The 24,312-nt window shown below is 39.6% G+C and overlaps 3 protein-coding genes across 3 annotated transcripts; 2 read left to right on the top strand and 1 right to left on the bottom strand.

Annotated features, from left to right (window-relative positions):
- The first annotated feature begins 2,834 nt into the window (after positions 1–2,834).
- On the top strand, positions 2,835–5,239 carry agrp (agouti related neuropeptide). The gene is made up of 4 exons (XM_067493357.1): positions 2,835–2,912; positions 3,440–3,651; positions 4,780–4,877; positions 4,961–5,239. Exons 2-4 carry the CDS (start codon positions 3,513–3,515, stop codon positions 5,150–5,152), a joined length of 429 nt encoding a protein of 142 aa, XP_067349458.1. The 5' UTR covers positions 2,835–2,912; positions 3,440–3,512; the 3' UTR covers positions 5,153–5,239.
- A 5,841-nt stretch (positions 5,240–11,080) lies between these two features.
- Positions 11,081–15,031, top strand: LOC137108238 (chymotrypsin A-like). The gene is made up of 7 exons (XM_067492602.1): positions 11,081–11,233; positions 12,371–12,474; positions 12,546–12,625; positions 13,903–13,981; positions 14,064–14,244; positions 14,602–14,735; positions 14,831–15,031. Exons 1-7 carry the CDS (start codon positions 11,182–11,184, stop codon positions 14,990–14,992), a joined length of 792 nt encoding a protein of 263 aa, XP_067348703.1. The 5' UTR covers positions 11,081–11,181; the 3' UTR covers positions 14,993–15,031.
- A 4,740-nt stretch (positions 15,032–19,771) lies between these two features.
- On the bottom strand, positions 19,772–22,768 carry LOC137108227 (chymotrypsin B-like). Its single transcript, XM_067492592.1, has 7 exons — positions 22,611–22,768; positions 21,743–21,846; positions 21,579–21,658; positions 21,298–21,379; positions 21,023–21,203; positions 20,195–20,328; positions 19,772–20,028 (listed from the first exon to the last, which is right to left on the bottom strand). Exons 1-7 carry the CDS (start codon positions 22,660–22,662, stop codon positions 19,867–19,869), a joined length of 795 nt encoding a protein of 264 aa, XP_067348693.1. The 5' UTR covers positions 22,663–22,768; the 3' UTR covers positions 19,772–19,866.
- Between the last annotated feature and the right edge of the window lie 1,544 nt (positions 22,769–24,312).

The raw sequence follows: 24,312 nt of genomic DNA, 5'->3' as shown, positions 1-24,312 counted from the left end.
AATGTGGTGCATTGGTTACAAATCAGATCAGACCAAAGAGAGAACAAGGAAGAGAACTGCTCAGGACTGAAAGAGCTGAAGTTGTGATGGAAAGTTAGAAGTTGCGTGGGAATATGTTCTACATCTAGGAAGGTCTAGAGAGCTGATTAGGAGCAGTGATCCAATAAATGCAGAGGAGTGACTTAGATGTCCACGGCGCAGTTCTTGGTGAGAAAAAGGTCCAGATGGTTGCTAGCTTTGTGGGTTGGGGCAGTGGGCACCACTTAACTTATAACTTAATTTATATCCACACAGCATATTTTAACTTCCTCTTGTTTCCATTCTGGGGTTTGTGGGAAAATTTAAACCGTTTGGCAGATAATTTTCCTGGACTCTGTTGTAGTTTGACATTAAATGTACACTGGCGATTTGAGTGTGAGTGCAGTGTTTGAATCTCAGAGTCTCCAGGTTAGCAAGGTACCTCCTATCCCCTTAAAATGTTTCCTCTTGAATTACAAGAGAAAAGAGGAATCAAGGTTTTTAGAGAAATGAGAAGTTCTTTATTCTGATGTCTACTGCATAAAGATCACTTGTCATTCTGACACGATTGCATACACCATGGGCAGGTTGACCTCAGACCCTGTGTGAAAACATTTTCACTCATTCCAGTCATTTTTAAACATGTTGTTTACTTTGGTTGGTGGATATTCCAAACATGTGTCAGGTTCAGCTAGGGCGCCTGGACTCAGTGTTTATAAAATCAGAATTTCAGCTCCTCGCTGTTTGTTTCACTCATTTTTAGAGTTTAAACGCAGACATATGATGAAGACTGAGGTTCTTCTGGATCTTTGTTGAATTGTGAAAAAACAGATGAGTGGTATACTTATAAATTGTAGTTATTTATTAAATAGTGAGATGGACTTTGGGTGATCTACAAAAATAAAAATAAAACTAAGAACTAAGAAAAAACATATTTTAGACAATACTGATTATGGTATTTATGGCAAAAACATATACAGTCATTAATACAAACTATGATACATCAACATTTATTACTTGATCATATTTTTATATTAAAGCACCATTTAACTATGTTGTTAACACAATTTAACAGCTGCTAATCTAATCAGCCAAACACTTGACATTATCTCAGTGCATTTAGACATGGAGTCGTGGTCAAATGACCTACTGAATCAGAAACCGAACATCAGAATGGTGAAGACAGGTGATTTAAATGACTCTGAGTGTGACATATTTTTTGGAAAGAAATATGCATTGAGCAGCTAAAAATACTTTTTAATGAAAGAGGAAAATAGCTGGGCTGGTTTGAGCTGATAGAAAGGTAACAGTAACTCAGTTCCACGAAGGTAGAGCGAGCTACCAAACTCTTCAGCAAACTCACTCCCAATATAAAAAAAAAACAGCTGGAAACAGAACTTTTCCACACCTTCCTATGCACTTAAATCTATATTTAAAAAAAAAAAAACATGTCTTTCTGCTCTTTCTTGCACTTATAATCTCAAACTGCTTTCTTCAAACATTTCCACAGTTACCACATCTAAACAGAGAATTTTTAGAATGTGGTGTAACAGGATATTCCCATCATGAATGTGCAGGTCAAAAATCTGCAGCAACTGTGCAATGTTATGTTGTCAATATGGACTAAAATCTCTCAGGAATGTTTCCAGCACATTTTTGCTGAAAACTTAAGGTCCCAAAAAGTGGGTCCCACAAAGTAATAGCAAGGTGGACCTAATAAAGTGGCTGGTGAATGTATAATAAAACACACTAACAATGATCCTGTTCCACAGTGACCTGCACAACTGCTCACCTGGTAAACACTACAACACACCTCAATATGGAACAGGAAGTGCGTTAAGGTTGTTGTTGTTGTTGGGTCTGATCAGGATGCAGGATGCTGATAGGATGCTGATAATCAGTCTTATTAAAACAGCAGCAGCCCCTAATGTCTGATTTGTGCAGACTGCAGAAGTAACGTCAGCAAAGATTCAACGTTCTGAGAATCTGCGCCATGTTTGCAGAAGGAGAATGAGGAAGATGACGGGTTTAATGAAGCTCCACATCAAGAATAATAGAATCAAACATGAATTAAGCAGCTGAAGCGGCTGATTTAATGTTCCCCAATCAAACACAGAGAGAGGATCATTAGTGAGACTAAACCCAGCTCTACCAAACACACAGAGGAAAGGAATTTCTACTGAGTATGGATTATAAACCTATCAAAAAAGAGAAATAGAAACAGGATATTTCCTGGTTCAAACGTTAAATAACTCTGACAGAGAAACATAACATAAATATTCATAAAATGATTTTAATTATTTTAAAAATACTTTACGACATAATACTCTTCATCTTTCAGTTTGTATTTCCTGTTGCTAATTCAGCATGAATTTTAAAAAACACGGTATCCTGCTGGTCTGAAGTGGGTCCAAGTGTGAACATCCAGAGTTGCTGTAAAAGACGAAGAGAAAAAAGAATAAACCTTTTATTACTGACATTTCAACCAACATGGATATCATCAAGCAACAGACCCTGTTGTTTGTGGAGATTGGAAAAGCAGAAGGGAAACACCAGGAGGAATACCTCGATAAAACGTTATGAATTCAATATATCAAAAAGAACTTTACTGATTCCCATTTAATCAAAAAGGCACACTCAGTTGTTAATTTTTCCCTGTTGAAGTTTATTTGGGTTTTGTATGTGATGAAGCTCTTAGAGGCAAAATAATCACCGACAGCCCCCCCATATACACTTTTTAATTCCCTTTAATTTTAGGATCCATCAGATGTTTCATAAAGTGAATAAACCCCCACCCCACAGGCGGTCATGTGACATCCTTCCTCTCCGGGGATCTTTAAATGTCCATCGTCCCCTCAGAGAGAGAGAGAGAGAGCAAAACGTTACAGCAACAGGTGAGTCCCCCCTTTATCTGGAATTAACTTTTATTATACTTAGATACAAAAAAAATATATTGTTGTCATAGTCATTTAAAGAAAAAAACGTTTAATCCAAATATACATTATATACGTTTTATAATTTTAATCTGTGTTGTGTGAACACCAGTGGTTTGATTAATTGAAGCAAAGATAATATTTAATGTTGTTAGAGTAGAAAAGTTAAGTGTTGAGATAAAGAACTGCTGATCTTCCTTTGACTGATCCAGGAATACACAGATAATGTAGAAATAGAATGCATGTTTAATAAACCCTTGTTTAAGTAACTAACTAAAAGTCTCTATATCTGAATCAATTATTTAATTCCGTTTAGTATTTTCATTTTCTTTGTAGATGTAAAGGAGTAAAAGACTGAATTAGAAGAATTCAGATTTCACATACATCAATCTTTAGTAAATAGTTAATTTTGTTGTTACTGACAATTAGATACTGAACTCTCAGGTTGATTCCCATTAAAACAAAACTTGTTTCTGTTTCCTCTTCAGTGGAGAAGCTGAGCATTGTGGAAGTTGAGGTACAGATTCTTCTTCTTCTTGTTGTTTCTCTGAGAGCTGCAGGATGTTTTGCTCTGCGCTGCTATGCTGCTGCTCCTTCAGTCTACTGCATCTCTCTTCTTCACTGGTTCATGGAAACATCCAGCTTGATGATACTCTGCCCAATGGACGCCGCACTGACACCTCCTACCTGTCTGACATAGGTCAGTAACACCTTTCCAATCTCAGCTCAGAGACATAGTCAACTGACAAACCACAGCAGGACTTGTATTTAACTCTGTGACAGAAGCTACTCCCTGAACAACTTTTTTTTACTATTTGAGCCTGATAAATCCTGCCAATGTCATCTTAAAATGTGCCTGAAGGAAAAACCTGGTCATTGAGTTTATTCAGGTCGTCAGCTAATTACTGCATCAGTAAGAACTGAATAACTTGTTGCCAGGTGAGACATATTAGTCTCTGCAGTAATTAGCCAATGGAGGCTCTGACCTTTTTGCCTAGTTAAATCCAGGTGGTGACCTTTTGGGGATCAAGAAGAGTTTATATGTGTGTTTTGACTTTTAAATAATTCAGTAAACTTTTGAAACTTACGTAAACAAACATCTAATAATATAAATTAAGAACCAACAACCCAATTGAAAGAAACAAACAAAAGGAAAAAAAAATGTAATTATAGTTCTCTCCTGGCCCAGGTCAGTTTTTTTAGATCATCTATCAGTTTTGACCGAAATGTGTTATCAGCAAACTTTTTAAAGATGATTAAAAACAGATTTGGTGACAAATGAACGTATTTTTTAGGAAACAGGGTTGCAACTCAACAGTAAAGCCAGGTAGTAGATATAAACCTCATCACGTGCTTATGGTGCATGTAGCTTTGCAAAAAAAGAGCACAGATAAAGTTTTTCATAGTTTATCACCATTTTATTAAGTCAAAACACAAAAGCAGCTCCTTCTGCTTCCCCTCTCAGAGCATTCTGACATTCCTCTGTCATTTCCACAGAGTAATAAAGCTAAATATTCCTGTCTCTAATATCAACAGTGTATAAGGTGAGGAAAGGGAATGACAACTGGGGGCCTGGTGGGTCAGTGGTAGAGCATCGTGTTGGGATGTAGAAGGTCAAGGGTCTGAATCCTATCCCACCAGGTCCAGCCCCGCCCAGCCACAAAGGGCTCCGGGCCTGTATAAAATGGGAGAGTTGCATCGGGAAGGCCATCTGACATAAAAACGCATGCCAAATCAATGTGCAGAACATGTTCAGCTGTAGAGGTGAGCCAAAAGATGTTGGTCTATGACAGGGAATGACAACTTTTTTCTGTCTTGTGTCCTGCAGAGAGGAGCCACGTTCCTGACCCCATCCACGACCCTAGCCTGTTACCTATTGACTCAGTGGAAGATCACTTCCTAATGGACACTGGATCCTATGACGAGGTGGCTGTGGTTTATTTCAAAACCCGATCACTGTTAGCAGGTTAGAAGTTATCTTACGTTTCTTATCATACCTTGCTTTCCAGGACTCATCAGCAGCTGTGCAACTGCAGAGTCGGGCCATGCGTTCCCCTCGTCGCTGTATCCCACACCAACAGTCGTGTCTGGGTTACCCTCTGCCCTGCTGTGACCCTTGTGACACCTGCTACTGTCGCTTCTTCAATGCCATCTGCTACTGCCGCCGTGTCGGCCATGCCTGCCCACTCAGACGCACCTGACAACACCGAACAGTTTTAGCAGGTGTGCAGACATAAATATAAATGCTACTGACTTTGCATTTTATGTTGTAATAAATTTCCTTTGTGTGTAATAAAATCTATGTGAAGATGTCCATTTATTTATGAAGACTGTCTCATGAGGTGACAGATGTTGTACATCCTGGACAGATCTAATCTCAATTACAGAGCTGAAACAGTGAAAGACACAAATATACACACACATTGACATCTATCTGATTAACCCAGATGTGGAGTAGTGAGAAGAGCACGATAGCAACAGTTTGATTCCACTGCTTGTTTCCTAACAGTGCTTTGCAAGCTCTGAACATTTTTCAGCCCAAGTGTCCCTCAGGAGTGACAAAAGATAAACTATGTACAGCACTGGCTGTTTGCAAAGTTTGCAATGTCACAACCTCCCTCAGACTTCCCTAAGAGGACCCCAACCCAGTGATTCAGTGTAAACAAAGAAGAAAAAGAGGAAGAGAAGAAAAAAGCAAGGTAATGGTAAGTGGAGCAGATAGTAACCATTAAATATATTAATAAACTGTTTTAGCTAAATACTGCTAGTGTAGCTGTAATTGTTGTAAAGAGACAGTTGTATAACAGAACTTCCAGTGGTATTATGTTTTTTCTTTTATTTCCTTTGACATTTAACATTTAAAAAGTTAACTTAGCTAACTAAGTTAGAAGAGGAGCCTAATACTTTATGAAATAAACTGATGAAAGCTGCGTCAGAGTAAGCTAACTGTCAAGCTACGAATGCTAAGTTATGAAATTTTGTAAAACTAAATGGGACTCCAATTCATTTCAATTCAACTCTATTCATAAAGGGCCAATTCACAACAAAGTCATCTCAAGGCACTTTACAGAATAAAGTCAAGGCTAAAGAGATGTATGGAGAAAACCCAACAACTGCCCCTTGAGCAAGCCTTGGATCATGGTGGGCGGCCATCTGCCTTGACTAGTTGGGGTAATTGGAAAGTGGAGAGAAAAGAAAAGAGCAACAAAAAGCAAGAAAACAGGTAGGCAGGTTGGTAGGACAAGTAGCTGCACAAAGCCGGGGACAATTGCAGAAATGGACAGTGAGAAGGAGACAGACAACTATGGGACGAAGAACACACAGAGTTAATGTCATTCAGTGGTGAGAATTGTGGGGTTAGAGGAGAGGAGAGAGGGACAAGAGGAGGAAAGGGGCTCAGTCATCAGGAATGGTTCCCCCAGCAGTCTAAGTCTATAGCAGCGCATGACTATAACTAACTATAAGCTTTATCAAAAAGGAATGTTTTCAGCCCACACTTAAAAGTAGAGAGGGTGTCTGTTTCTCAAATCTGAATTGGGAGCTGGTTCCACAGGAGAGGAGGTTGATAGCTAAAGTTTCTGCCTCCCATACTAACTTTGGAAACCCTGGGGACCACAAGTAGACCTGCATTCTGAGATCGAAGTGGTCTACTGGGATGATATGGGACTGTGAGGTCTTCAATAAATGATGGAGCAGTTTAAAGTTTTCTATGTAAGAAGGGTTTTACATTCTATTTTAGATTTTATGGGAAGCCAATGGAGAGAAGCTAGTGAAGGTGAAATGTGGTCTCTCTTGCTAGTTCCGGTCAGCACTCTTGCTGCAGCATTTTGGATTACTTGTAGGCTCTTTAGGGAGTTACTGGGGCATCCTGAAAGTAGGGAATTAGACTAGTCCAGCCTAGAAGTAACAAATCCATGGACTAGTTTTTCTTTATGTCTTGTAGGCGTGCTTGAAGCTTAATTAACTGATTTTTTTCATCTGGTTCCATAGATAGAAATAGCTGGGTATCATCAGCATAGCAATGGAAATTTATCAAGCATTTTCTAATAAATCTGACTAAAGGAGACATATATAAAGTAAAAAGTATTGGTCCTAAGACAAAGCTTTGTGCTTGACTTGCTTAGCTAACCTTTGTGTGCGCATGGAGGATTCATCATTAACATGAACTAATTGAAGTCCATCAGACAGATAAGATTTAAACCAACCTAGTTCAGTTTCTTTAATCCCAATTTCATGTTCCAGTCTCTGTAATAAAATGTTGTGATCAATGGTATCAAATGCAGCACTAGGATCTAACAGAACAGGTATAGAGACTTCGATTTCTCTTCCTATCTGACCCATGGTAGAACAACTTGAACCCTGCTCCTAAGCTTCTATCTTTACTACCTTTCCACCTGGACTCTTGGACACACAGTATATCCACCTTCCTTCTCTGCATCATGTCAACCAACTCTCTAGCTTTCCCTGTCATAGTCCCATAGTCACATAGTTCCTCTTTCATCTCTGCCAACAAATACACCTTCCTCCTTTCCTTCTTCGACCAACAGTAGTCCAATTTCCACCGGTACCCTGTAGGTCAACAGCACCGGTGACGGTTGTTGTTAACCCGGGCCCCAACCGATCTGGTATGGGAGTCATTTTCGGTGTGAAAGTCATGATTCGCATCTTTAATTTCATATGTGTTTTACGATGGAAAATCAAGTATTATTAAATGATGATAAAATTTAATCCTTAGCATTTTACCTAGTTATAATGGCAACTTGTACTCAGTGTACTTTTGAAGAATGTTTAAAAGATTGTATGTTGTTCAAACTTTGTCTCATATATATGTTTTGTCTTGAAGTGTTTGCAGAACTGCTCCAAGGTCAGTTATTGTCTAACAGCAGACAATCCCACACTGACTCTGATCCAGAGTCACTCCATGCGCACAGGTGCTTATCAAAGTGCTGGAAAGGGAAATGGTTTCCATAAAAGGAGAAATGGCCGGGGGCAGAGTCCTGAGGGTAGAAGATGGTCTGCCCAGCAACAGATGGTTGTAAAACTAATGTATGAGGTTTATAACTGTATAGGATGGAGAATTGAAACTCTGTCAATGTATTTCTCTCTTCAAAATAATAAAACACTAAAAGACATCCTGGATGTTGAAGCTTCTTTACTGATTACACTTGAGGTGTCCAAGACAAGATATTGTCATTTTTGCCCTGACAGTCCCTTTGCTGTTGCGTTATATATTTTTTTTACTATTAATGTTACTAATTTATTTGGTGTTTCAGACTGACTCTGGTGGTCCTCTGATCTGTCAGAAGGACAAGGCCTGGACTCTGCTTGGTGTCCTGGGGAAGCTGCTGTTGCTCCACATCCATTCCTGATGTCTTAGCCAGTGTTACTATGTTCAGAGGCTGGGTCAACCAGATCCTTGCTGCCAACTAAACACTCACAGTTGTAATCTCTCACTACACCTGGCAGTTTTAGACATGAAGTAGAAGAAAGCTAATCATCATAAGTTATTCTCTAGCCTAATTTACTAGTACAGAGAAAAAGGAACTGGCAAACTTTCAAACTTCATTGGTGTGTCTATAGGTGGTCGCTACAACTTTGACAGCATAACATGTAAACAAACATGCCAAAGACCCAGTGAAGGACGTAAGTGAGAACATGCTGTAAGCCACAACAAGAGTTTCTGATTTCAGTTTGGGAGTCACACAACACAGTGTAAACCATAAATTACAAAAAAAAATTTAAGTAACTGAGTTTGTTGTTGCCTAAATTAGTGTCAGATTCTGCAGAATCTGAATCACCAACTCACCTCCTCACAGTGCTGATGACACACGGGGGGGATGCTGTCCTGGCTATATGTCAAATTGTCTCTGGAAACATTAGGACACTGAACCCCTACTGAACAGCCCATTCCTCTCCCCAGCTGCTCAGAGCTGGTCCAAGCACAGTAGAAATTGGGGAGGGTTGTGTTAGGAAGGTCAAGCGGTATAAAAACTGTGCTAAATTAACATGCGGACAGTAATCCACTGTGGCAACCCTTAACTCAAAGGATAAGCCGAAAGAACAAAAGAAAAAAGATCGCCACAATATTCAAACCACCTCTTCTTATAATGCAGTCAGTACGACTCCACTATCCACTTTGACCTCAATAATAAAGATATAGAAGAATTCTGCCAGTTTCAACCTAAAAATGAAGCAATTATAACCTTGTAAAATATAAGTCATGGTAGAGCTGCGGTATTGGATTATATTAGATTGTACAGGTCATCATAATGTAATGCCCGATCAGTGTATATGCAATGAGGGAAGTTTATTTGCTTTAGTAACTCTGAAGGGAATACCCTTCTCTGTCACTACTGCTGCCAGCTGAAGGGGCACTGCAGTACACAAAAGTCTAACCTCAAAAATACCTTAAAAGGGTTTGGGCTTATTTACACAGTCAGACGCTGTTGGAATCATCAGAAAACAACTACCCAGTCGCAGCCCAAGAACTGCAGCTTCACCAGAGACCAGCTTCAGACAAACTCTGTGTATGTGTGTGTTGAACACACTGGGACATGCAGCTCACTGCAGCTGTTGTAACTCTTTAACACGGGCCTCTGATAAAAGGACAAACACAGAAGGACAATGCTGCAACAAGGCCTACGACCTTAATGCCCATACAGGTGGTTTGTCTCTACCCTCTCATTTGATCCACAAAACTGTAGAAAAAACCTCTATCAGAGAGGTGGGAGTCTGTTAAACCTAAACTCCTTTTAGTGGAAGGCAACAAAATGGCGACTGCCATCTCCTACAGTGGCACTAAAATGGCAGCTGGTTTCATGCCATTTTTTGTGGTAAACCAAAAAATACGTCATTTGGTCAGATTTTGGGACCAGTTAAACACGGTTTAATGTTAACATGTCATCATATAACGTTTTTCACATGACTTACAGCACTTGTTACAACAAACCGTTGTTTCACACTAGACTGGAACTGTGGTTTCCTGAGTCAAATTCCTCTGTTTGTTGAACCATCATCCACCCTTTTCTGGGTCTAAATCCTTTGTGACTGTGTTATGTGTGTATTTTACAGGACAGTCTCAAACTGCAGTATTCATTGGGGTGCACACACAGACAGTTTTTTTTTTGACAAACACATATTGTGAATCTTGTCAAACAGAATGAGGCACCATCTTGTGCTGCGATATAAAAAATAGAGAAATTACATTTTCTGACAATTATGTAAATTATGCACTGTAAGGCCATTTATTTTTAATCAATTAAAATTCAGCAATGTATTGCTAAACAATTAAGCAACAATAGATACATAACACTGCATTATTGCATATTGTCAATATGACAAATGACTAAAGGTTTTAGGTCTTGTGCTAACTGTGTTTTATTGATTTTTCTGCAGGTGAAGGTCAGATTTCCACGTCTGGTGCTGCCAATAAACACCGTGCTGCTGGGAAACACACACATTTCAACCAAATGACCTTCAACACACACTGGTCCCAGAAACACTGTGGACAAAATATCAAAGTGCAGTGAATGATAAGTCAGAGGCCTGTTTATATATTAAACTGAGTTCAAGTTTTGAAAAAGCCACATCTTACAACATATAGTTTAATCTAAGTTTACATTAGCTTTTACTATGTATGTAACATGAAGGAACACGATTTATTACCGAGTGAAGTTTGCTAAGGTTTTAGAAGAAATTTAGCCACTTGTTGTGCTTAGTGTCTTTAGAAAATTTGGAAAATCTGTTTTGAAAAAGTATGATTTTATTTTGTTATATTTTATTTTAATATTTTAGGTGTAGTCCCATTTTAAGAGTATGAATCTATGAAATCTGTGGTTTGACACATCTCCCCACAACTCAGCCTGACATGTCTCTGGTGTTTGAAAAGAAGCTTCAAATACTTATTCAGGTCATTCATTTGTTGAATAACAACAACAATATTCTGAGTAACTAATAATTTAAAAGTTAATTTGGTTCATATTGCTGTAAAATTATTGAAGAAAACAAAATCACCTAAGCGATTGGTACTGTACAAACATCTCAAATTTAAAATGAATGTAAAATGAAGTTCATAATCCCCTCTCCTCTCTGTCAGCTCCACCTGTCCACATTTCCATGGCCCTCTGATAAGGTGTCCCCTCAGACTCATGTCCTTCCAGTTCCATCCAATCTAATCTTTCCCAGGCTGTATAAAAGCTCCACGCTTAGTTAGACCCAATATGATTGAGCCATGGCCTTCCTGTGGATCCTCTCCTGCCTTGCATTTGCTGGGGCCGCCTACGGTAAGACAAACCCTTTAACATCAAAGCAGACAATATTATCAATATCAATCAATATTAACATGATGCGAAAGCTAATCCAAGTCTAATAATCATCTTAAAGAAATGTAATGTGCAGGATTGTAACTTTCAGATTCTTTTCTAACATTAATGGAGGAGCCTTTACTGCAGATAAATCAGTTTAAAAAGTGTCACTTTTACTATCTGTACTGTTGTTCACCACTTTGTAATGCACACACACAAAAAGTGGTGAATGTCAGACTTCTGCCGGTGACAGATTATGTGGCTTTAATTAAACACGATAATGTTGAATGGCACAGAACAGTTTTTATACTTTAACACACATAACTTGTTATCATTGTCCTGGTTTCAGTGGCTTGCTCATATGGGAACTGCACATACATAGTCTGAAGAAAACTTCTGCTACAACTCTGGTCAAATCTGAGAGCCCATCTTAGATCAAACCTGCTCCTTAGTAGCTCTGAAATTGTGGATCTGTTGCTGGGACAATTAGCTCGATATAAAGAACCAACAGATCCAAGATCATGCATAACTCTGTAAACAGGGCTGTGGTGTTTATTATTTATATTTACAGATATGCAAGAACTTCACATAAGAAAGAATTGAAATAAGTGACTTTTAAATAACTTTGTCAGTTCATCATTCAAAGCAGAGTTGAAGCAAAATGTACAGTAAATAAACAGTATTTCTTTTAGAATATCTATAAAATAATAGAAACCTCCTTCTGTATGATAAATATTAACTCTAACAAGTGAAACACAAAACTTTTCACCTATGTTGAAGTGATTAAAACATGCAATAAACACACAGTATAATGGCCTGATTTACATACCTAACTAAATCGGACACAGATCTGTTTCACTACACAGCCTGTAGTCAAATTCGTGATAAGGTCAGTGAACATATTTTCATATCAGGTCTGAACCACATTGCAGTTTTAAAAATCTAAGTATAAGATAAATAAAATTTAAGATACATTTTTTGTATCCAAATTAAAAGTTAAATATTTCTTCCCTTTTACCTTCCTGTAATTGAATCTTCTGGATTACTTTACACTAATGAATTAATAAACAATACTGCTGCTGTGTTAAAATTGTGTTTTTATCATAATGTCTCCAGGCTGCGGTTCTCCCGCCATCCCTCCTGTGATCACCGGATACTCTCGTATTGTGAACGGTGAGGAGGCCGTGCCTCACTCCTGGCCCTGGCAGGTGTCCCTCCAGGTAAATAAACACTCAAAAACACACACACACACAGATGATGGTATTCAGTCTAACTGTCCTCCTTGTTGCAGGATTACACTGGTTTCCACTTCTGCGGCGGCTCTCTCGTCAATGAGAACTGGGTAGTGACAGCTGCTCACTGCAATGTCAAGTAAATGTTTTCAATCTTTATTTCTTCTCTTCAAACTGAAGCAGCTTTGCTTATCAAAGACTAATGTGAATTTTTAATTTCACAGTGGTTTAAAGTCTTTAAGCAAAAAGTTCACTAAGCATTTGATTTTAGGCTTTTTAATATCAGATCGTTTTCAGTGTGAGATTGTGCAGTATGATGGTGTCATTGAAGTTTTATGTAACACAAACTTGATAAATTCAATTCAGTTCAATTTTATATATATAGTACCAATTCACAAAAAAGTTATCTCAAGGCACTTTACAGAATAAGTCAAGACTCTAAAGATGTATAGAGAGAACCCAACAATTCCCCTGGAGTCAGTCCTAGGAAACAGTGGAGAGGAAAAACTCCCTTTAATGAATAAAACCTCCAGCAGAACCAGGCTCGTGGTGGACAGCCATCTGCCTTGACCGGTTGTGGAGAGTGGAAGGTTAAGAGAGAAAGGAAAAGACCAAGAAAAGCAACAACAAAACAACGGGCAGGTTGGTAGGACCAGTAGCTGCACACTGGAAAAAAAACAGCTTCAAAGCCGGGGACACCTGCAGAACGAGACAGAGCGAGGGAGACAGAGAAGGACAAAGACAACTACGGGAGAAAACACACAGTTAATATCATACAGTGGTGACAATTGTGAGGTGAAAGGAGGAAAGGAGCTCAGTGCATGGGGGGGTGGATCCCCCAGCAGTCTAAGCCTATAGCAGCGCATGACTATAACTAAGTATAAGCTTTATCAAAGAGGAAGGTTTTAATCCTAGACTTAAAAGTAGAGAGGGTGTCTGCTTCCCGAATCTGAACTGGGAGTTGGTTCCACAGGAGAGGAGCTTGATAGCTAAAGGCTCTGCCTCCCATTCTACCTTTGGAAATTCTGGGAACCACAAGTAGGCCTGAATACTGAGATCGAAGTGGTCTACTGGGATGATATGGTACTATGAGGTCTTCTATATATGATGGAGCCTGACCATTCTGAGCTTTGTATGTAAGAAACAGGGTTTTAAATTCTATTCTAGATTTTATGGGAAACCAATGGAGAGAAGCTAGTGAAGGTGAAATATGATCTCTCAAGCTAGTTCCAGTTAGAACTCATGCTCTAGCATTTTGGATTGATTGCAGGCTCTTTAGGGAATGTAGGGAACTGACAAACACCAAAGAGCAGATTTAATGTGCTAGTTAACCTCGTCAGTGAACACATGATATTTAGATGATAAAAGCTCTTTCAGCTTAGAAATGATGGATTGTTTTCAATCCTTTTCTTGTAGGACTTCACACCGTGTTATTATTGGGGAACACGACCGCTCCTCCAATGCTGAGGACATCCAGATCATCCAGGTCGGAAAGGTGGGTAACAATAAAAGCATTTTGTCTCATCGTGGTGTTTTCCTGGATGTTCTCTGATGATAATGATGCCATTTCATGTCAGGTGTTCAAACACCCCAACTACAACGGCTTCACCATCAACAACGATGTCCTGCTCATCAAGCTGGCCACCCCCGCCCAGATGAACATGCGTGTTTCCCCTGTGTGTATGGCTGAGACTGGAGACAACTTCCCTGGAGGAATGAAGTGTGTGACCTCCGGCTGGGGTCTGACCCGCTACAATGGTGAGAGCAGAAGTTTTGTGAGTGAGGCTGCTGAATGTGCAGTTTCTTAGCCTAAATTATTTGCTGTGTGGTTAAGGGACAACCAGATGTCGGTGCAATGGACTGTAGACTGGGATGAGGGAGTTCAGGTAGGAAGGTGCTTTGGCTGGTCAGTGTCAAAGTTTTGAACCTTGAAGTAAAGTGTAGTGTAGTTTTCATCAAACCTCAAATTGTTCACATTTATGTTTTCATTGCATTTCACTTTATATTTTTATGGGCCAAATGTCTTTGGACTATTGTAAGTTTACATGATGTAGAAAACTCACACTGTGTGTTACTATGAATGTGTTTGATGTGTGATGTACTCTTGCGTTGCAGCTCCTGACACCCCTGCACTGCTGCAGCAGGCCACCCTCCCCCTGCTTACCAATGAACAGTGCCGTTCTTATTGGGGCAGCAAGATCACCAGTTTGATGATCTGTGCCGGAGCTGCTGGAGCCTCCTCCTGCATGGTGGGTTCTACCAACGTCAAAAAATTGTGCTAATGTAAAGTGTTATTCTCCTCATCATATTGTTTCTTCTTTAACTGAATGTGTTATGTTTTCAGGGTGATTCTGGTGGCCCTCTGGTCTGTCAGAAGTCTGGAGCCTGGACTCTGGTCGGCATCGTGTCCTGGGGAAGTGGAACCTGTACTCCCACAATGCCTGGTGTGTACGCCCGCGTCACTGAGCTCCGGGCCTGGATAGACAAGACCATTGCTGCCAACTGAGCATCTTGCCCTGATCATCAATAAAACACAAAACTCTGATCTGTTGTCTTAATCTTGTCATATTTATTTGCACAGCCTGACAAGTCCAAATTTTTGATACACTGTAAACTCTGAAAGCCTTACTTAAAAAAAGACATGCAAACCAATTGTCTTGGAAAGAAAAGTAAACTGGAATAGCAATTGTATTAATAAATACAAATGCTTATTAAGGGCAGTACACTTACATTTTTAAACCCAACAAAAACATGTAAAATGTATAGTAGTTAAAAATGTAATTATTTTAAACAAAGCCTGAGTGTACCGTTTGGCGTCTTTTAATTTACACGTATTTAAGATGGGCCAATTAACATGACATTCTTACAACATTGAAAATCTGAGTTGAATTCATTTTATCAGCAATCTGATTTACTTGATTTAGTGATTAAACCATGCAAACTCATTGCCTTCCAAAATTCAAGTAACGGTTACTTGTATAACTTGGTATTTCAAACTTCTGTCATACAAGACTTTCTACTGTGGTTACATTGTCTTTAGTCATGATTTGTTAACCATGTCCATTAATGAATGCGCATTACTATTGTGACAGTACTACACTATATAACAATATCAGGCAATTAAATACTATACTACTAAGGTAGATAAACCTCCACCCTCCCACCTACTCTATCTAAGAATGCTTCTTTTGTCAATTAGCTGTAAATTTCTGGTGCTGACATAAGTCCCATCATAGTGCAATGTTCATGTAAACTGTACACAGTGCAACAATGCAAAAATGTAATCCTCCCTTTGTCACACTCTGAGTATATGTTTAATTTTAGTACAGTAGACAACAAGGGGAGGTTTGAAATGTGAAAAGGGGTAAACAAAAATGACTCCGTGAGGAGGGCAGGAATAGCACACGTAGTAATAAACAAAGCAAAATAGAACATGAACTTAAACACACTGAGGGGAAAAGATAAACTAAATAACAGTGCTGGGGAAACAAGGGAACTAACTTAGTATTAAGTGGAGGCAGACACGAACAAACTGAACATAAAGCACAGACAGACTGAAGAAGACAAATAAATACTCGAACATAAAACCAGAGCCAAACAAGCAGGAATAACAAAAGACAAAACCAAAAAACTTAAATAAACAGGAAAGCAAACCTCAGACCAAAACGTAAGGGGAGAGAGTCCAAACATGAGGATCAGGTAGGGCATGGAAGAGGACTGTCCAAAAGCCAGGACTGTGACACCCTTAGTCATTAGCAAATGTCAGCAGAGGATTTTATAATAGCAGAAAAAGGTCAATGGTCAGTTGCATTGAGTTTATGAATCACACAAATATGCTTTGATCCCATTAATGACCTTTACTTTACATTTACACTGCTCTTAATACCCGGCTAAAAGTGTGATATGCTGCCTCCCACTGGTTAAATATATCTACTATATTTGATTGTTAATTTAGCTTCACTCAAACAAAAACAGAGTCGTTTTTTTTTTTTCTTTGCAAGTACCTCTAATTTGAAGAAAACTAGTAAGAACTGCATTTGTTGAAAACTGAAAAATCTAAGTTAGTATTACTATTGGATTTCATGATGTATCATTTATTCATTTTATTTCAATTCTCCACCAAAGCCAAGACCAAAGATCTGCTAATGCTATATGCTTCTTGTTTCTGGTAAGTTATTCTAGGGCTAGTTGGGCCATTTTATCTGATGGAGAAACACAAGTGAGATTTTCAGTATTTACACAACATTTTATTGCAGAGACTGGAAGATGAAATAGGGATTAAAGGAACTGCACTAAATTGGTTTGAATCTTATCTATCAGATAGATTCCAATTTGTTTATGTGAATGATGAATCCTCCACGCACACAAAGGTTAGCTATGGAGTTCCACAAGGTCCTGTGTTAGGACCACTAATTTTACTTTATATATGTCTCATTTACGTAACAGTATTAGAAAACATTCCATAAATTTCCATTGCTATGCGATGACACCCAGATATATGTCTATCTATGGAACCAGATGAAACAAATCAATTAATCAAGCTTCAAACCCTGTGCCTAAGACATAAAAGCCTGGCTAAAACTGAAGTCATAGTATTTGGGCCCAAAAATCTCAGAGATATGATGTCCAACCATATTGTCACACTAGATGGCATAAGTCTGGCCTCCAGTACTACTGCAAGGAACCTTGGAGTTATTTTTGATCAGGATCTATCCTTTAACTCACATATAAAACAAATCTCTAGAACAGCCTTCTTCCACCTACGGAACATTGCCAAAATTAGGAGCATCCTGTCTCAAAGTGATGCCGAAAAACTGGTCCATGCATTTGTTACCTCTAGGTTGGACTACTGTAATTCCCTACTTTCAGGATGCCCCAGTAACTCCCTAAAGAGCCTGCAATTAATCCAAAATGCTGCAGCAAGAGTGCTGACTGGAACTAGCAAGAGAGATCATATTTCACCTTCACTAGCTTCTCTCCATTGGCTTCCCATTAAATGTAGAATAGAATTTAAAACCCTGCTTCTTACATATAAAGTTCTGAATGGTCAGGCTCCATCATATTTAGAAGACCTCATAGCACCATATCATCCCAGTAGACCACTTTGCTCTCAGAATGCAGGCCTACTTGTGGTTCCCAGAATTTCCAAAAGTAGAATGGGAGGTAGAGCCTTTAGCTATCAAGCTCCTCTCCTGTGGAACCAGCTCCCAGTTCAGATTCGGGAAGCAGACACTCTCTCTACTTTTAAGTCTAGGCTTAAAACCTTCCTTTTTAATAAAGCATATAGTTAGTTATAGTTATGCTGCCATAGGCTTAGACTGCTGGGGGACCCACCCCCCAATGCACTGAACTCCTTTCCTCCTCTTGACCATCTCTCCTCTCCTCTCATCCCGCAATTGTCACCACTGTATGTCATTAACTCTGTGTGTTCTCTCCCGTAGTTGTCTTTGTCCTCCTCTGTCCCCTTCTCTCTGTCCCTTTCTGCAGGTGTCCCCCGGCTTTGAAGCTGTGTGTCTTCCAGCGTGAAGCTACTGATCCTACCAATCTGCCAGATGTTTTGTTGTTGCTTTTGTTGCTCTGTTCTTTTCTCTCTCCCCTTTCCACTCACCCCAACCGGTCGAGGCAGATGGCCGTCCACCCTGAGCCTGGTTCTGCTGGAGGTTTCTTCCGTTAAAGGGAGTTTTTCCTCTCCACTGTTGCCTATGGCTTGCTCCAGGGGGAATTGTTGGGTTCTCTTTATATATCTTTATAATCTTGACTTTATTCTGTAAAGTGCCCTGAGATGACTTTGTTGTGAATTGGCGCTATATAAATAAAGTTGAATTGAATTGAATTGAATTGGCTGTCCCACAGTTTCCTACTTCTAAATTCTTACAAAATAGTCATAGTAAAAAAGTCATAGTATTTGGGCATAAGAATTTTAGAAATATGCTGTCATAACCATATCATTACTCTAGATCTAGATTGTCATCTAGTTCTACTGCAAAGAACCTCTGAGTTATTTTTGACCAGGATTTGTCCCATACGTCATATATAAAACAAATCTCTAGAAGAGCCTTCTTCCAAATACAGAACAAATAGAAGCATCGTGTCTCAAAGTGATGCGGAAAAACTAGTCCATGCATTTAATCTAAATGCAAATAATCCAACATGCTGCAGCAAGAGTGCTGACTGGAAAGTGAAATAGGATCTCTCTTGCTAATTGCAAGAGAGATCCTATTTTACTTTCACTAGCTTCTCTCCATTGGCTTCCCATTAAATCCCATTAAATCTTGCTTGCATCTCGTGAACTGTGAACACAGTAGCTTTGGATAAAAGCATCTGCTAAATGACTAAATGTAAATGTAATGTAAATGTAAATCTAGAAGAGAATTTAGAACCCCCCTTCTTGCATATAGAGCTGTAAACAGTCAAGCTCTATCATATCTAAAAGACCTCATAGGACCATATCATCCCAGTTGACCACTTTGATCTCCGAATGCAGGCTTACTTGTGGTTCCCAGAATTTCCAAAGGTAGAATGGGAGGCAGAGCCTTTAGCTATCGAGCTCCTCTCCTGTGGAACCAACTCCCAGTTAAGACACCCTCTCTACTTTTAAGTCTTGGCTTAAAACCTTCCTCTTTGATAAAGCTTATAGTTAGTTATAATCATGCTGCTATGGGCTTAGACTGCTGGGGGACCCACCCCGCAGTGCACTGAACTCCTTTCCTCCTCTTGTCCCTCTCTCCTCTCACTCCAAAATTGTCAACACTGCATGACAACTCTTTGTGTTCTCTCCCATAGTTGTCTTTCTCCCTCTCTCTCTCCCTCTCACCGTCCCTCACTGCAGGGGTCCCCAGGTTTGGAGCTTTGTGTTTTCCAATGTGTAGCTACTGGTTCTACCAACCTCTCCGACGTTTTGTTGTTGCTTTTTGTTGCTCTTGTTTTGTCTCAGAACCTGGCTTATTATTTTTTTGGTGAATGAAAAAATATAAAGGAAAACTAATTGACTAATTGAAATGTAAAACTTTGACTCAAACGATTATTAATGAATAATTAATATTTATAAACCTAAAATGTGGCAACAAAAATGTACAGTTTGTGCAAGGATTCACATAAACCCTGATGGACAGGGTTGCTGCGATCACTTGTCCAAAAAGATAAGATTTACAGTATTGTTGCTCCATTAACAGTACTATGTGTACCCATAAAACCTTTCCTTACTGCAGTGGATCATTTGAAATTGTGCACAGAGAAGGCTGAGCACTAAAAAACACTAATTCAAGCTACAACAATGCACAGTCACTAATGTTAACATTTTATTACATGTCATTGTCTACACTGTGTTCTTGAACAGCCAGGGGGGTTGGGGGCCAGAGTCGTCGTTCAGTCTCTGAGTGTTTAATTAGAGGCGAGGATCTGGTCAACCCAGCTGCGGAGCTCAGTGACACGGGAGTAAACGGCAGGAGTGGACGTGGAGCAACGGCTGCTTCCCCAGGACACAATGCCAACCAGAGTCCAGGCATTGTCTTTTTCGCAGACCAGGGGACCACCAGAGTCTCCCTGTAAACAACAAATAAAAGTATATTGGGGTAAAATCTATAAAACACATATATATGTGAATATTATCTACTGGTGTATGACTTAGACAGTTGGGACAGGTGGGACAGGTGGGACTACTTAAAGAAGTGAGACCAAGTCAAGTGCTAGGTGTAAACAAGGGATTCACCATGCAGGAAGTGGCCCCGGCTCCTCCAGCACAGATCATCACATCGGAGATGTTGCTGCCCCAGTGGGTCTTACACTGCTCGTTGGACAGCAGGGGCAGGGCAGCCTGCTGCAGCTTGTTGGGAGTACTGGGAGCTGTGGGAGACATGCAACTCACAACATTCAGGACTTCCTCTACACATTTAAAAGTAAAGGTCCGCCTCTAACTATGGATTTGGAGAGAAAAAAAAAAACTAAACCACTAAAAAAAACAGGAACAAATCACACGTCAGTTATGGAGATGAAGTTTTATTCGGTTACTACATCTCTGACATGTAGTATTTGATTAACTTTGCAATACACTGAGAAATGTCATGAATTGAGACGAGAGATCAAATTTAAAAAAAAAAGCATTTTAATAACCATGTTTGAAAGTTAACTCAGATTTAATCAAGTGAAAGGTTTGGACAGTGTGTTTGATGGATATAACTTAAAGTACTATAGTTCACAAACTACCAAGATGCAGCACCTGATTAGTAACGTCCATATGATGATCCAGTTCAGACAAGTTAGTGTTTAAACCACGGAACATCGTGATGGTTCTACCAGTAATTCATCAAAGACAAAATGATCATGGGTTTTATGTTTCTGATGGAGGCTCCATTATTTTGTGTCTACTTTGTTGTGTACTGAATCAGTTACTAAATCTGCTTATATGACTTTAAACTTTTGCAGGTTTTGGTTTTAGAACCTGTTGTACGCAGGACTGCATTAAGGTTTAAAGTTGGTCAGCCACCTGCTGTGTGACATCCCTGAAGGTACATGATGGTGGTGGTGGTGGGGAACTCACCATTGTACCGGGTCAGACCCCATCCGGATGTGACACAGGTCATGCCAGCAGGGAAGTTGTCGGTGGTCTCAGCGAGGCAGACTGGGGACACGTTGGTGCTCAGGCGGGCAGGGGTGGCCAGCTTGATGAGGGCAATATCGTTGTTGATGGTGCTTGGGTTCCACTTGGGGTGGGTGAACACCTGCAGGTGGAGGATGATGGAGGATTATGAAGGGAGGATACTTGTAGAAGGTTGAAGTATTCTGAAAACTGATGGTTTGATGGTTGTTTCTCACCTTAGCAGGCTTCAGCAACTGGGTGTCCTCGTTGGAGCCAAACCCCTTATCATGTTCGCCTGCAATTACACGGTGGTAGGTCCTAACAGGAAACAAGAAACGTGGCTTTAAAGGTTCACTTGACACAAATCACAGATGTGAATTTTCCACATGGAATATCTGAAACCGTTAATAAAAAGATCTGTGGGGACATTTTATTTCCCTGTCCACAAATGCTACAGAGAGCTACACACAGTGTTGTGTTAGGAATTGTGATGGTTGTGTTGCTGTGCTGTACTGACATGACATTGCAATGAGCAGCAGTCACCACCCAGTTCTCGTTGATCAGAGATCCTCCACAGAAGTGGAAACCATTGGATTGCTGTGAGAAAAAAAAAACAGTCACTGAAAAACACAGGAAGAAGAGAAGGGAAAAGAGAAGAAGAATAAGAAGAAGGTGTCTTACCTGCAGAGACACCTGCCAGGGCCAGGAGTGAGGCACTGCCTCCTCTCCATTGACAATACGGGCGTAGCCAGTCACACGGGGAGGGATAGCGGGGATGCCACAACCTGAAAGGACAACAGGAAACGTCACTGACTGCTGCTCTAAGTAGCTTTTACTTCAAACTTTGTGTTGATTTTATTTCTGAGAAAAATGAACTGAAACATTTGGGTAATTGACAACATGGCACAAGTAACATTTGTGACCTGAAAATTGAGTCATTAAGTCATTTATTAAGTAAACATTTGATACATCAAAAGTGAATAAGAATGTTTGACACAGAACAGCAGCTGATTTTTCAGTCTTTGTTAGATCTTAAATTACATTTAACAGATACTTTTATCCAAAGTGACTGACAAGTAAATAGCACCATTTTGCCCAAAGACACTTAAACATTCAAATCATTCATGTTCATATAATTCACAATTAAAGCCATGATAATCTGTCTGACTGAATGAGTATTGGAATAATTTTTGAGGATAGTCTGTTGCAGGCTGATTTATTAGAAAACTCCCAAATCCATGTGAAACATTTTGCAATAGCAAGTGCAGTTTGTCCTCCTATGGCTACTGTTTTATTTCTTGTTATTTAATTAGAGATTGATAAAGTTACTGGTGAACCAAGTGTGAATCCAAAGTTGTCTTTTCTGCTACCTTATTATCATCCACACAAAATTAACGAGTGAACTAAAACTTAATCTGAATAAGTTTTAACCCTGGCCAGATTCTGAATCAGTCTTCCACCTCAGTGTGTGTGTGTGTGTGTGTGTGTGTGTGTGTGTGTGTGTGTGAGTGTGAGTGTGAGTGTGTGTGTGTGTGTGTATGTGTCTCACCATAGGTGGCGCTGATGAAAGTGAAGCAGGAGACAATCAACAGGAAGTCCATGGTGATGATGCCGTGTTGAGAGTCTGAGCTGCTCTTTTATCCCTGAGCCCTGCTGGAGCTCAGCCAATCAGAGCAGCTTGTGGTTTGTCCAGCTCAGCTGTCAGCTGGTTATGAGAGCTGCAGCGACATCACTGTTCTCACGAGTCCCACGCCCCAACCTGAAGCTCTCTGATTGGTGGTAACACTAACATGTTGATGACAGCAGCACCCCAAACTCAACTTCCATTACACTAAAAAAGTCCAATTAGATTTTGCTTTACACTAAAGACATTCAGAAAGTTCTGAAAAAAAAAAACTTCTGAAAAAAACTGACCAAACGAATTAAATGTAGTTAACATAAAAAAAATAAAATAAAACATTTTTACAAATTTCTTGTTTGCAGCAACTTCAAACCTGTAACTCACTCATGTGACATTTGTGGCTCTTTTGCAACCTTGTCCAGTTGTTTTTTGTGTGTGTGTGTCTGTCACCCTCCGTCTCTCCTTCTCTCACTTGCTCGGTGTGTCTCGTGTTCAGTTTTTCTTCTGCCTCCTTTAATGATAATGGGATCTGTAACATTTGTAAGATTTTTGCAGTTTTGGTGGTGAGGCTCACGTTATTGGAAGTGCAGCTCCGCACCATGGAGAATAATACGCACCGTGGAAAACAATTCAACTAGTCAGGCTCCGGTAGCTGGTGCGGGCCAACCTAGCGTACCCCGTTAGCTGTCCCCCGGCATTTCCTGAACAGCCAGGAAGCCAGGCCAGCTGGGTGATGGTTCGTAAGAGATCTAATGCTAAATAGACGCCCGAGGTTCACCACCAGTTGGTTCATGTTTCAAATCGATGTTCCCCACTCAGCGACACACCTGCTGAGAAACCAACTCTGGTCATGGGCAGCTCTATAGTTATAAACGTGCAGTTAGAGACTCCAGTGACCAAAGTCAAATTCAATTCAATTCAACTTTATTTATATAGCGCCAATTCACAACAAAGTCATCTCAGGGCACTTTACACAATAAGTCAAATGTCTTCCTGGGGGAAGAGTGGACAACGTTGAATCATATTTAAAAATCCTGGCTAAAGATAAATGTAAATACCTAGACTCTATTCCCCAACTAATTAAATTACATAAACTAAAAACGAGCATAAGGAGTTAATCATGATAAACTAATAAAACTTAAGACTACTCCTCTTACAGAACAAAACCCCAAAACAAATAAATATAGATTATTAAATATCAGATCTCTCTCTTCTATATCTATGTTAGTAATTTATTTAATAAGCGATCAACAATTCGATTTATTTTGTCTTAATGAAACTTGGTTGCAGCAGGAAGAATATGTCAGTCTAAATGTATCTATCTTAATAGATACGTTCCTATCATCTAAACCAACAACATAACCTGTCTAGTGGACCCTATTCCAACTAGACTGCTGGAGGAAGCTTTGCCCCTAATAGACACGCTCCTATTAGATATCATTAATCGACCTTTAGAAACAGTCTATGTACCACAGACCTACAAGGTAGCTGTAATTAAACCACTACTTAAAAAACTCAGTCTTACTCAGTGTTTTAGGCAATTACAGACCAATATCTAATCTCCCCTTTATTTCTAAAATCAGATAATGGGCTAGTCTCTATACTTTTTCTGTTAGATCTTAGTGCTGCA

Source organism: Channa argus, chromosome 2 (assembly GCF_033026475.1).
Source record: "Channa argus isolate prfri chromosome 2, Channa argus male v1.0, whole genome shotgun sequence".
Taxonomy (NCBI): Eukaryota; Metazoa; Chordata; class Actinopteri; order Anabantiformes; family Channidae; genus Channa; species Channa argus.
This window is presented reverse-complemented; position numbering and strand designations above follow the sequence as displayed.

Bases quoted from the DNA above. Each gene is read 5' to 3' on its own strand.
- agrp (XM_067493357.1), top strand. From the start codon at position 3,513: ATGTTTTGCTCTGCGCTGCTATGCTGCTGCTCCTTCAGTCTACTGCAT. The intron at 3,652-4,779 runs GTCAGTAACACC...TGTGTCCTGCAG, and splicing joins CTCCTACCTGTCTGACATAG to AGAGGAGCCACGTTCCTGAC. The intron at 4,878-4,960 runs GTGGCTGTGGTT...CTTGCTTTCCAG, and splicing joins ACACTGGATCCTATGACGAG to GACTCATCAGCAGCTGTGCA.
- LOC137108238 (XM_067492602.1), top strand. From the start codon at position 11,182: ATGGCCTTCCTGTGGATCCTCTCCTGCCTTGCATTTGCTGGGGCCGCC. The intron at 12,475-12,545 runs GTAAATAAACAC...TCCTTGTTGCAG, and splicing joins CCTGGCAGGTGTCCCTCCAG to GATTACACTGGTTTCCACTT. The intron at 13,982-14,063 runs GTGGGTAACAAT...ATTTCATGTCAG, and splicing joins AGATCATCCAGGTCGGAAAG to GTGTTCAAACACCCCAACTA.
- LOC137108227 (XM_067492592.1), bottom strand. From the start codon at position 22,662: ATGGACTTCCTGTTGATTGTCTCCTGCTTCACTTTCATCAGCGCCACC. The intron at 21,380-21,578 runs GTCAGTACAGCA...GTTTCCTGTTAG, and splicing joins GCTGCTCATTGCAATGTCAT to GACCTACCACCGTGTAATTG. The intron at 20,029-20,194 runs GTGAATCCCTTG...TGTTGTTTACAG, and splicing joins CCGGGGCCACTTCCTGCATG to GGAGACTCTGGTGGTCCCCT.